The 12,396-nt window shown below is 35.4% G+C and overlaps 1 protein-coding gene across 2 annotated transcripts in view; it reads left to right on the top strand.

Moving 5' to 3' along the window:
• MED31 (mediator complex subunit 31) overlaps positions 1-12,396 on the top strand; it is a 67,157-nt gene that overhangs the window by 36,459 nt on the left and 18,302 nt on the right. For both annotated transcript variants that reach the window (XM_090410317.1, XM_090410318.1), the window contains one exon: positions 927-1,023. In XM_090410317.1, coding sequence (XP_090266443.1) covers positions 927-1,023 — 97 coding nt within the window. The remainder of the gene's footprint in view (positions 1-926; positions 1,024-12,396) is intronic.

Genomic DNA, 12,396 nt, shown 5'->3' with positions numbered 1-12,396 from the left:
ATTATTTGTAAATTATTTATTTGCCAAAAATCTGGGAGACCATCATTCTAAGACCATGTTTTGCCTGACTTTTCTGAATTAACTTGAATTTTATCTGCCCCCTTCCTAGAAGGCACTTTGTTAGGACATTAGCTCTTTTTCAGTTACAACTTGAACTGTTTTACAACTACCTGATTAAGTGCTATGCATCTATTATATTTGTAATTTTTGCTCTGGTGCTACTTGTTAAAAATTGAGTGAAATATTGGATCTTGCTTACACCATGAAGCCCAGCTATGAGGAATTCTCTCGTTTATTTAATCCTTTATTTAAATAAAGGAGAGATATTTTGTATCCTGATATTGATTTTCTTTGTGGGAAAAAATTAATTAACAACGATAAGGCTGATGCCAGGCATCACATTAAAAGATAAGAAACGAAACACCTGGATAAGAAGCCAGACTCGTATCACTGACATCATTCTTCACCACAAGGGACTGAAATGGACTGGACATCTATTCAGAAGAGAAGATGAGTGATAGGCAACCATACTAACAAACTGGGTTCCAAAAGAAGGGAAATGAGGCTGGAGATATCCTAAAAGAAAGTGGAGTGATGAATTGTCAAATTTTGTTGGGAGAAATTGGTCAACCATTGCCAAGAACAGAGAAAGGTGGAAGGAACTGGATGAGGCCTTCATCCAGCAGTGGACAGAAAATGGCTGAAAAGAAGAAGAACCTAGTTTTTTTTTGTTTTGTTTTTTAATATTATTATTTTTTATTGTAAGACTAAATGAAACTATCAATTTGTCATTGATACATACCAATTAGACTACTGATGGTGAGACAAAGTGATTATTGATTTCATGATATTTATTATAACAGGATGGAATAGTTATTTTTTTTTAATACTGAGATTAATCTACTGAAATTTTTATATAAATATAGTTTTGGCTCAAAGAGGATATTTGAAAGATAAGGCATTTATAAACTATCTTAACTATCTCCAATACTGGAAAAGGCCAGAATGTGCAAAATACCTGAAGTGAGTGGTTTTAAGATTGTTTTCATGTAATAATATAATTGCTCATAACATTATATTATATGGTCACAATAATATGCATAAATTTGTCTCCATTGGAAAGGAAAAAAGAGGAAATAATTTCTTATATTATCTTTTAATTTTTATGTATATTTATTTGTATTATTTATTTTTATTTTTTATATTATTATCTATAAATTTTAAAATATAGATCATATATTATTAAAGCAAAAATGGTTTTTGAGTGCTGGGTTAGAAGTAAAACGCTTGACCAAAGACTGGAGACCGCAGATATACAAGTCCTGAGAAAGATTAGGGGCATGACCAGATGACATCAATGGCAATATCATATTAAAAATGAGGATATTAGGAAAGAACTTTGACATTGTTAGCATCCAGGAATGTGTTAGCAGAGCTAATCTCAGGTGATATGGTCACTTAAACAGAATGAGAGAGGAAAGATTAGCAAAACAAGTGTTCTCTACCAGGTTGGCAGGAAAAAGACCCATAGGCAGACCAAGATATAGGTGGATTGATACAGTACAAAGTGCCTTAGAAGATAGAAATATGAGACCTGATAATGTTGGAGTCATGATAGGTAACAGACTGATCTGGAGGAAAATAGTAGATAGGAAGTTAGTAATGATGTAAAATTTTCATGTAGTACTATCATATCCTGTACATCACTTGAGGGTACATTTCAGGAATTTGATGATGGTTTTTCGAATGATTGAAAAAATGAAAGGATATTGATGAGTTTTTATCACTTGTTAGCATGTGTGGTTTTGTTTATTGTGGATTTAATAGAAGTTTTAATATTTCTATATTCTGATATATGTAAGCTGTGGAAATAGGACTGAGTTTTGTGTGGTCTTGATCTGCAACATGATTTTTATTTTGTTAATGTTTTGCATATATTACAGTTAAATTTTAGATGCTAATTTTGTATTGTTATACAAAACTACAAATTGCATTATGTCCCCCCCCCTGCCTTTTAACTAGATGTCACAGGACTCAAACAGATGAAAGACACATTCCAAACACATCTTAATTATATATCATTTCAAAAACTATACCTTTATTAACATCATATGCTGAGGCTTGCAGTAATTTCAAAAACATCTTAACAAATCTTCTGCCTTTGAAAGAACTAAACTCGCACACACTTGAATAAATGGCAGTCATGCCTACTGTCCCTTTGTAAAGGCCATTACAATTGTTGTTATAATGGCACCATTGAAACAATGTTTAAGCTGACCACCTGCTATTCTTCTCTTCAAACTTCATATGATAGATTTTACAGTATACTCAAACATTTTCCAAGCTTCTGGCACAAACATGATTTGTGTGGTATCATTTTCGCTGCTCAAGACATTACTTTTCACCTATCCTGCTAGACACTCTACAGATCCCAAATTTGCCCAACCTTTTAGAAATTATTTTAAGGTTTGGGATTTTACCATTTTGGAAAAATGCATCAGATACTATTCACATTCTTGATATTGTATAGAAGAGCATAATTCAACTGATTGATGACCTCCTCCTCACACTCTCTCCATCCACTGTCTCACATGAGTATGTATCATCTGTATGTATCTTAACCCTTTCCCACACAGAGCATCAATTTGCCTGTAACTTCTGTAACTGTCATGTGTATGTGGGAATGATATTAAAAGTCCAGTAAGATAGGCATACTTCATGTATAAATAACAAATATCAACTAACTATGATAGCATTAATTCCATTTCAAGTTACTACCATTATGAGTAACCAGTTATCTTAGTTGCTCCTGAAAAAGCTGGTCATAATATCTGCAAAACTAGTAGAACAGTTTTTTGGGATGATAACAATTATATGTCATATGCATGGAAGGAGTCAAAACTATTTGGGTTAATCAAAATTTTGGAATTAAAGTCTTCCCATGGTCAGTGGAGGGGGGGGCATACAAAATTTGGTGGCAGCAGGTCCAACAGTTAAAATTTGTTTAGCAGTGAGACAAGAATCAATCTGTTTCTAAAGACAGAATCTCTGTTCAAATGTAATACAATGTTCTGTCTGATCAGTTTTCTTCTTTATATCCACACAGCACTTACAAGAAGGGAAGAGAAGTAATTTTGAATTTCTTAGGATACAAAGAACCCTCATAAGGACTTTTTAACTAAAGATAGGTTAACTGGTCTTTTCATACTGAAGTAGGATTTTTCATCTAAGACAGTCTGTTTCATCTGAGAAACACAAGAAAATACATGCAATTGACAGACATAGCAGACTATGCAGATAAGTTTAACTGTCCCATTAATTCAGTTAATAAGACCTTTTCCACTTCTTGTATCTTATCTACATGTCAGTTTATGTACTTATTTGTTGGAGCATGACATTAGAAATGAATGGCAAGTCCCAAACAGAAGGCTACCATTGTTATTAGTTCTAGTTCTGCTTATTTCTCCCAAACATTTCTTCTGTTGTTTAGGTCTGCATCAAGCCAGCTTTTTTTTGTCAGTTGTCTATCTAATAAAACAGAGAATATTGCACATGTATCTTCATAGGTACCACAGCCACAAGTAAGCTGCATCTTCTAGTTTCCATTTTTTACTTGCCCACCTCACCATGTAATTACTTGCCATTCAAGAAGTTTTATCTTCATGTTTAGTGTTAGATATAAAAGCTATTCCTTCCCTTTTCTCCCACTGTTGCATCTGGTATTGCATTTTTTTGTTTCTGGAACACCAATTATTTCATATTTTGCTTAATTCTTTGAAATTCATTTCGCCCCAAAGGTAGCACCTGTGTCTTTGTACACTCTGACATTGCCTTCCAGAGAATGGCAAATTTAGAATTCCCTTCTTTTAATCTTTTCTAGCTGAAGGTTTCCTTGCTCCACTTAGTAACCTTCATCTGCTGGATTTACTGATATACAAACTTTGAAAACCACAAAGATCTCTTCACCTTCCTCTCCTTGAAACTTGACCATCCAGCTATCTAACCGGTGAAGTCATTGTCTTAGACAACCTAAATGTCCACAACCCCAATTGGCTCCTCCCTTCTCCAACACTACCCATCAAGACAAGCTGGATGTAATGTAGAAGTTTTGCTATAATCAATGATCTAGCTTAAATCGTGCAGCTACCTACCTGAATTCCAGATAATCACCTCCACTTTCCCATTCTTCCAGACACACTGAAGAGGTTGCCCCTCCTCTCAGCAACTCAGACCACAATCTTGTGCAAGTTTCCAGTCTCAAAGGATTCTCCTCTTCTGACCACATCCAACCTTGTGTCCTCTGGCACTACAAAGGTACAAAGTGAGAAGATTTCTTAAACTGCTACTCCTCTTTCCCATGTCACGACTATTGCTTCCACTCTTGTGCCCCAGACACTTGCACTGAGTGAGTCACAGAAATCATCCACAGTGGCATGAAGGCATTCATCCTTTATTCAATCCAAAATTCCCATCCACTTTCTAAGTCCTGGTAAACTGAAGATGTAAGAAAGCAGTTGAAAAAAAAAAAAAAAAAAACTCAGCTTACTGCAGGTGGCTTGCATCAAGAACCCCAAACTTCATGCTCAGCCTAAGCAGAAGCATACAATAAGTGTAAATCAGCTATCAGCAAAATCCAACTTCATAAATGCCACTAGCAGGAAACTCATCTGTTGTCCAAATGATAGCCATGCCTTCTGGTCTCTTTCAAAAGCCATTGGATACAATTTCTGCTCACCTGTGCTCTCACCCATCCAGAGGCATCACTGTTACAGCACCCAAAGAAAAAACCAACCTCCTGGCATCACTCATTTTCTATAACTCCTGCATAGATGAAGAAAGGAAATAACCTCCTTCCATACCAGCAACTGAGAACCATATGCCTCCTGTAGTCTTTTGTACATAGGTGCCAGCTGCTGTATAGAAGATTGAAATGACTATTGAGGACAGATCTAAAGAAGAATATTAGACAACCTACACTACAAAGTTGTCTAGTCCTGATAGCATCTCTCCTTTTGTACTCAAATGTTGTGCTTCAGAGGTAACACCTGCCCTCAATCATCTCTTCAATCTTCTATATAGCAGCTGGCACCTATCCCATCTCATGGGAAACTAACATATATCCAACCCATGCCAAAAAAGGAGACAAAAACCTACCATCCAACTACTGATCAATTGCCATTACCTCGGTTGTCTCCAAATTAAAGGAGAAAGTTATCAATAGTCAACTTCTTTACTATCTAGAAGCTCACAATTTAATCGGCGACCACCAGTATGGATTCTGCCAGTCCAGATCCACAACTGATATCTTAAACCAAATCTCTCGCCACTGGACATATGCCATGGAAAAGTTCGGAGAAATGTGTTGTTGCCCTTTACATTTACAAGACTTTTGATTTTGTTTGGCATCAAGGCCCACTTTGCAAACTGCCTTCCTTTGGTCTACCTGCCACCCTCTGTAATGGGATAGCCAGCTTTTTCTCTGGTCATTTGCTGCATGTCATGGTGAATGCACCCTCTCTTCAAGCCTCGCCATGAATGTAGGAATATCTCAGGGCTCTGTTCTCTCTTTCCCACTCTTTCTCTTATACAAATGACCTACTGTCAATCATTACAAATTCTATCCATAGCTTTGCTGACAGTAGCACTCTTCATTCATCCTACTCCTTTGACAAACCATGTAGTTTTCAGACATCTCTTACATCACATACCATATCTTTAATATATCTATTTAAAATTGATATTTCATATCCCCCACACACACATAACATTTACAGAATCTGTAGCAAACTGATAGTGGGGTGGGGGAGTAAAAGAGTTGAGTAGGAATCTGCTAATTTTCTTTTAAAAGCTGGAGGTTGTGGTCTTTGGGAAATGCTTCATGAGCAAGGATATTTCACCAGAGAACAGAGACAGATGAAACTAAAGATGAGTATGAGTAGTTGTTGCTTGTACAGATAGCAGATGTCCCAATGTAGGTTTAGTAGAAGTGGGAAAAATGGGTGCACTGCTCTGTGAAGCAGTGCACATGTGAGTATCTGTAGAAAAATCATAATACTGAAGGAAATAGCTTGCATGACAGTAGTTAGAATAAGTATGATAGAAGGATCAATTAGATAAACTGCCCTCTTTTGCACATCGATTCATATGGCATTAATTTCATTAATGCCATGTGCATGTTAGTAAGAACTGATGTAAAGAAAGCAAATGAAAAGAAGTAATTGTCATGAAATAACTTGCCATAAATGTAATTATCCTTGAAAAAAAATTAGAGATAGGATCTCTCCTCTTCTTGGTTGGGTCTGGATGTTTGTAGTACTGTATTTTCAGACCCAACCTCCTATCTCTAATTAAACTTATCATGCAGCCACAATAGAAACAATTGTTCAAACTATAAGTTAAGGGGATAAAAATCCCTTCTTGTTTTTCAGCCAGTAAGCGAAACTAAGATCGAACACTACGATCTGTAACATTTCATGCCGACGAACTGTCAGCGTATCCAAGCGTAAGTGACCACTTGGTAGTGCCACACCACGGCAACTCGTTGCAAAGGTGAAGCAAGCTTCCTCACTGTTCTTGATATTTTCTCATAATGTAAAACACAGCTCTTAAGAGATGTAGTACTGTTTTACATTATGAGGAGAGGTCACTACCCAGACCGGTTTCAACCTTTTTTGAGGTCTCATCAGTGAGTAGCTAGACCTAGTTAATATCAGAGTTTAAGTGAAGAAAATTACATACTTTTGCTATACGATTGACCGAAAGGTGTGTCACTATATTACATTATAACATAGTATAACTAAGATGAAAAGCCAAAAGGCTTTTTTTTTTTTTTTTTCTGGCGAGGTTGATATAAGTTAAGGGGATAAAATACATCTCTTAAGAGCTGTGTTTTACATTATGAGAAAATCTCAAGAACAGTGAGGAAGCTTGCTTCACCTTTGCAACGAGTTGCCTTGGTGTGGCACTACCAAGTGGTCACTTACGCTTGGATACGCTGACAGTTCGTCGGCATGAAACGTTACAGATCGTAGTGTTCGATCTTAGTTTCGCTTACTGGCTGAAAAACAAGAAAGGATTTTTATCCCCTTAACTTATATCAACCTCGCCAGAAAAAAAAAAAAAAAAAAAAATAGCCTTTTGGCTTTTCATCTTAGTTATACTATGTTATAATGTAATATAGTGACACACCTTTCGGTCAATCGTATAGCAAAAGTATGTAAGTTTTCTTCACTTAAACTCTGATATTAACTAGGTCTAGCTACTCACTGATGAGACCTCAAAAAAGGTTGAAACCGGTCTGGGTAGTGACCTCTCCTCATAATCCTCATAATGTAAAACAGTACTACATCTCTTAAGAGCTGTGTTTTACATTATGAGAAAATATCAAGAACAGTGAGGAAGCTTGCTTCACCTTTGCAACGAGCTGCCGTGGTGTGGCACTACCAAGTGGTCACTTACGCTTGGATACGCTGACAGTTCGTCGGCATGAAACGTTACAGATCATAGTGTTCGATCTTAGTTTCGCTTACTGGCTGAAAAACAAGAAGGGATTTTTATCCCCTTAACTTATATCAACCTCGCCAGGAAAAAAAAAAAATAGCCTTTTGGCTTTTCATCTTAGTTATACAATTGTTCAAACTATTCAGGATTTCATCAAGTACTACAGGAATACCTTGTATAGCACAGTTAATTGGTTCCAAGAAGTGTCCGCGCTATGCAAAACTGCGTTGTTCAAGGTCTATTTATAAAGGTTTTCAATTTAATTTGTTTATTACAAAAATTTAGGATAATAAAAATGTTTAAAAATGAAAAAAAAATGTTATTTTTATTAACTAAATAACAAATAAAATCCTTTTAAACTGATATAAAAGTTGTAGAAAACAAAACAAATATTGCTTCAATTTTAGCATACAGTAATTTACTTTTTACTAAAGTAGTCTTTTAGTGTTCGTTAAACCATCCTTGTCTTCTTTGTCTCTTCAAGTACTAGATCTCTGTAGCATTTGATGGCATTCTTGAGACTTTGTCTCACTTTGATGCTTCTTTCCAAATTCAGGTCGACATTTATGAGAAAGTCGAAAGCTTCGTCAATTTTTCTCACAAAAGTTGAAAGGTCAGCAAAGGAAAATTCTTGAACCCTGACATCAGTGGGGTCATCTTAAATTTTCTTCTGCTTCATAGGCTCGTTGTTGTTCCAACTCCAAAAGGGTTTCATCATCCAGATCGTTTGAATGAGAATCAATACATTCGTTCACATTGCTACAATCTAAACTTGTAAAACCAAGATCTTTGTCCATCTGCGCAATTTCTGTTGAGATTTCCTCTTTCTGTGTTGCAAAGGCAACAAAGTCCTTTGAACAAGGCAGCAAGATATTATGCCATACGGCTCTCACGTTGCTTTGAGTCACCTCTTGCCAAGATTCATAAATATTTTGAATGGCATCTTTTATGTTAAATTTCTTCCAAAATTCACTCAAAGTCCAAGAATCTTCTTCTGCTACAGCTTTAATAGCTTGAGCAAAAGTTTGTCTTAAATAGTAAGCCTTGAAAGTGGAGATAACGCCTTGATTCATCGGCTGCAGAATTGATGTTATGTTTGGAGGGAAAAAATGAATCTTGACATTTTCATCTAAGTCAGTCAATAGAGTTGGATGGCCTGCCGCATTGTCTAATAAAAGCAAAATTTTGAAGGAATATCATTCTTTTTACAATATCTTTTGACTTTAGTGCAAAAACAAGTTTTAAAACAGTCTTCGAAAATTGAACGAGTCACCCACGCTTTTTTATTCGAACGCCAATGAACAGGTAAATTGTTGTTTGTAAAGCCCTTAAGAGCTCTTGGGTTTTCCGCTCTGTCCACTAACAGTGGCTTCAATTTTAAATCACCTGATGCATTACCTCCTAGTAAAAGTGTCAATTGATCTTTTGACACTTTATACCCAGCTTGTGTTTTTTCCTTCTCTGATGTGTGCGATGGCATTCTTTTCCAGAACAAGCCAGTCTTGTCAGCATTAGAAATTTGATCATCTGTGTAGCCTTCCTTCTCAATAAGCTCCTTCAAAATTTTGAAGGAGCTTATTGGGAAATAATTTTGCGGTTTTAGTGTCAGCACTTGCACTTTCACCTTGGATTCTTACATTATGGAGTCCCATATGCTTTTTGCAATTGTAGAACCACCCGCGACTTGCTATAAAAGTTTCACTGGTTGTTCCTCCTTCATTTTTGCCATTTTCTTTTATTTTGTCATATAGACATGTTGCTTTTGCCTGGATTATCATTTGACTCAAAGGAATCTTTTTCTGATTACAATCTTCAATTCAGATCATTAGAAGGCGTTCCATATTTTCCATTGTAGAAGATCGATTTCTCGTGATCACTTTTGACATATAAGAAGTGGTGCTCATTCCATGTTGTTTTCTTTTCTTTGCTCTGAATAATTGTTCGTACAGATAACTCATTGAATTCTCACATGCTATTTTAGCAAACGAAACACCATTCTCGTGACATTTTATAATTTCACGTTTTTTTGTTACTCCAACAGTGTCTTCTTTGTTTTGTCTCTTTTCACTCATACTTAAATAATAAAAAAATATTAAATACTAATATTAACGTAAATAATAAAATGCCGTGGGGAAAGAACGTGTTTAAGTGAGAGCCAATCGAATAAATACTGCATAAACGTGGCCCTTGACTGTCACTTGCGGCGCCCAGAAGTCGCCGGTCAGTGTTGACAATGTTAGTGTAATAATAAAAACCGCGTTAGACCAAAACCCGCGTTGTTCAAAACCGTGCTATACAAGATATTCTGTATATGATACTTGTGCATTCATGCAAGCTGATATCTGTTTCAGAGAATGCAAACTTACATTTCTATTTTTAATGTTCTCTATTCAAAATTTCTTGTCCCATTCTGTTACATTCATTTGCTATTTTATGCTACTTTGGAGACTAATCTTCAAAACATAATTTTGTGTGTTCTAGTTATCTATCTTGCTCCCATTTTTCAATTTTAATGAACAAGTTGAAGAAGATGCCAAGGCATTCACTATTAGCAAGGCCTGATGTGATACCAAATAACCCTCACCCTCCTGACACTCTTTACCTTTTCTTAACTAGTTTCCCTTGTCTATATCAGATAGTTCTATCCTCTTCTGTTAATTCAGACTGTAACTTCATCCAGGCTTTCTTCTCTGCAGGATGTCTTTTCCCTCATTCACTCTCAGCTTTATGTCCTTTGGCATTAGAGTGGTGCAGTGTGTGCAATGACCTTTATGATTTCTTCTCTGCTTTCCCATTGTCAGGTTACTGTTTCTGCTTTCCAGAACAAAGCAAATGGCTTCATCCCCCATTCCATTCAAAATATCCTCTTACTATTCAGGACTTTGTTCTCCAAGTCCTAAATAATAAGAGGGTTTTATGGATCTTGTACTAAGGCAAGAAAAAAAAAATTTAACACATCAAATATAACATGAAGAATTATAAGCACATTAACACAAGAATGTTTTAATGTTTGCCAAATATTTCAGTCTTAAACTAACAGACTATCCTCAGTGGTATGATAGGAACAGTTTTTACAAGGTGGAATACAAACAGTTGATCATTCAAAAGTAGAACGAGCCACGTGATGTTATATTGCTAAGCATTAAAGAGAGGTAAATTTCATCAGTGATGAATAAATTATAGGCATTAATTCACAATTTCATATAACCATCTTAATTTATAAATTCAGTTAAAGATAACATTAGACTAATGTAAGAATTAAAGGTCTCAATTAAAAAAAAAAAACTTTTAGTGTGTTATCTGGATTAAACTTTCCTATATTTTTGACAAGGATATGCAGTCATTTTGATTCAGGTTAGGGCGTTGAAGTCTCTTTGAATAGGTGTTCGAATTTATAGCGACATCTGCGTAGAAGGCAACAAGTCTTGGACCAGAGAATGTTGTGGCTTGTCTCTATCCCATACTGTGCCAATCCAGACTTATCGGATTTGTTGTGAAGAATGTATGATTGATGTGCTTGTATTCTTTTTTCTATAGAGCGTCCTGTTTGTCCAAAGTACAAGAGATTGCAGTTACAAGGAACTTGATATACATCAGGCAGAGACATAGTTCAACGTTTATTCTTTAGAAGAGGGGAAATAGGTGGATATTTTGTTAATAGGGATATAAGTGGCTGTTAAATCATATTTCTTCAGAATTCTTGAAATTGGTTCTGAAATTGCAGAAATATATGGAATTGGAACCCTACATATTGATTCTTTGTTGTTCTGGATTGGATTGTAGCAATCGAACAAATGTTGTGTAGTTTTTTTCAGAGAAGTCATTTAATTTCATGTGATGTTTGATAGTTGTATTCAGACAACTGTAAGACAATCTGCCCATCATCCTCATCAAAAAACAGGAATCATAAAATGTTTAATTCAACGAGCTAGAACTAATTGCTCAACTCCCCATGAATTACAGAAAGAACTTTCAACTATCAAACATCACATGAAATTAAATGGCTTCTCCGAAAAAACTACACAACATCTGTTCGATTCCTACAATCCAATCCAGAACAACAAAGAATCAATACGTAGGGTTCCAATTCCATATATTTCTGTGATTTCAGAACAATTTTCAAGAATTCTGAAGAAATATGATTTAACAGCCACTTATATCCCTATTAACAAAATATCCACCTATTTCCCCTCTTTTAAAGATAAATGCTCAACTATGTCTCTGCCTGATGTATATCAAGTTCCTTGTAACTGCAATTTCTCGTACTTTGGACAAACAGGACGCTCTATAGAAAAAAGAATACAAGAACAATCATACATTCTTCATAACAAATCTGATAAGTCTGGATTGGCACAGCATGGGATAGAGACAAGCCACAACATTCTCTGATCCAAGACTCGTCTTCTACACAGATGTCGCTATAAATTCGTATATATATTATATAAATTCATATATATAAATTACACCTATTCAACGCCCTAACTTGAATTCAAGTTGGGGCCTTACTTCAACGCCCTAACTTGAATCGAAATGACTGTATATCCTTGTCAAAAATATGGGAAAATTTAATCCAGATAATGCACTGTTTTTTTTTTTAATTGAGACCTTTAATTCTTATTCTTACATTAGTCTAATGTTATATTTAACTGAATTTATAAATTAAGATTGGTATATGAAATTGTGAATTAATACCTATGATTCATTCATCACTCTGATTAAATTTACCTCTCTTTAATGCTTAGCAATGTAACATCACGTGACTCGTTCTACTTTTGAATAATCAACTGTTTGTATTTCTCCTTGTAAAAACTGTTCCTATCAAGCCACTGAGGATAGTATGTTAGTTTCAGACTGAAATAGTTGGCAAACATTAAAATATTCTTGTGTTGATGTGTT

The sequence above is a fragment of the Typopeltis vanoorti genome, chromosome 20 (assembly GCF_054136105.1).
Source record: "Typopeltis vanoorti isolate ZY-2024b chromosome 20, IOZ_Tvanoo_1.0, whole genome shotgun sequence".
Classification (NCBI taxonomy): Eukaryota; Metazoa; Arthropoda; class Arachnida; order Uropygi; family Thelyphonidae; genus Typopeltis; species Typopeltis vanoorti.
The sequence above is the reverse complement of the archived record's forward strand: the minus strand, read 5'-3'. Positions and strand labels throughout refer to the sequence as shown.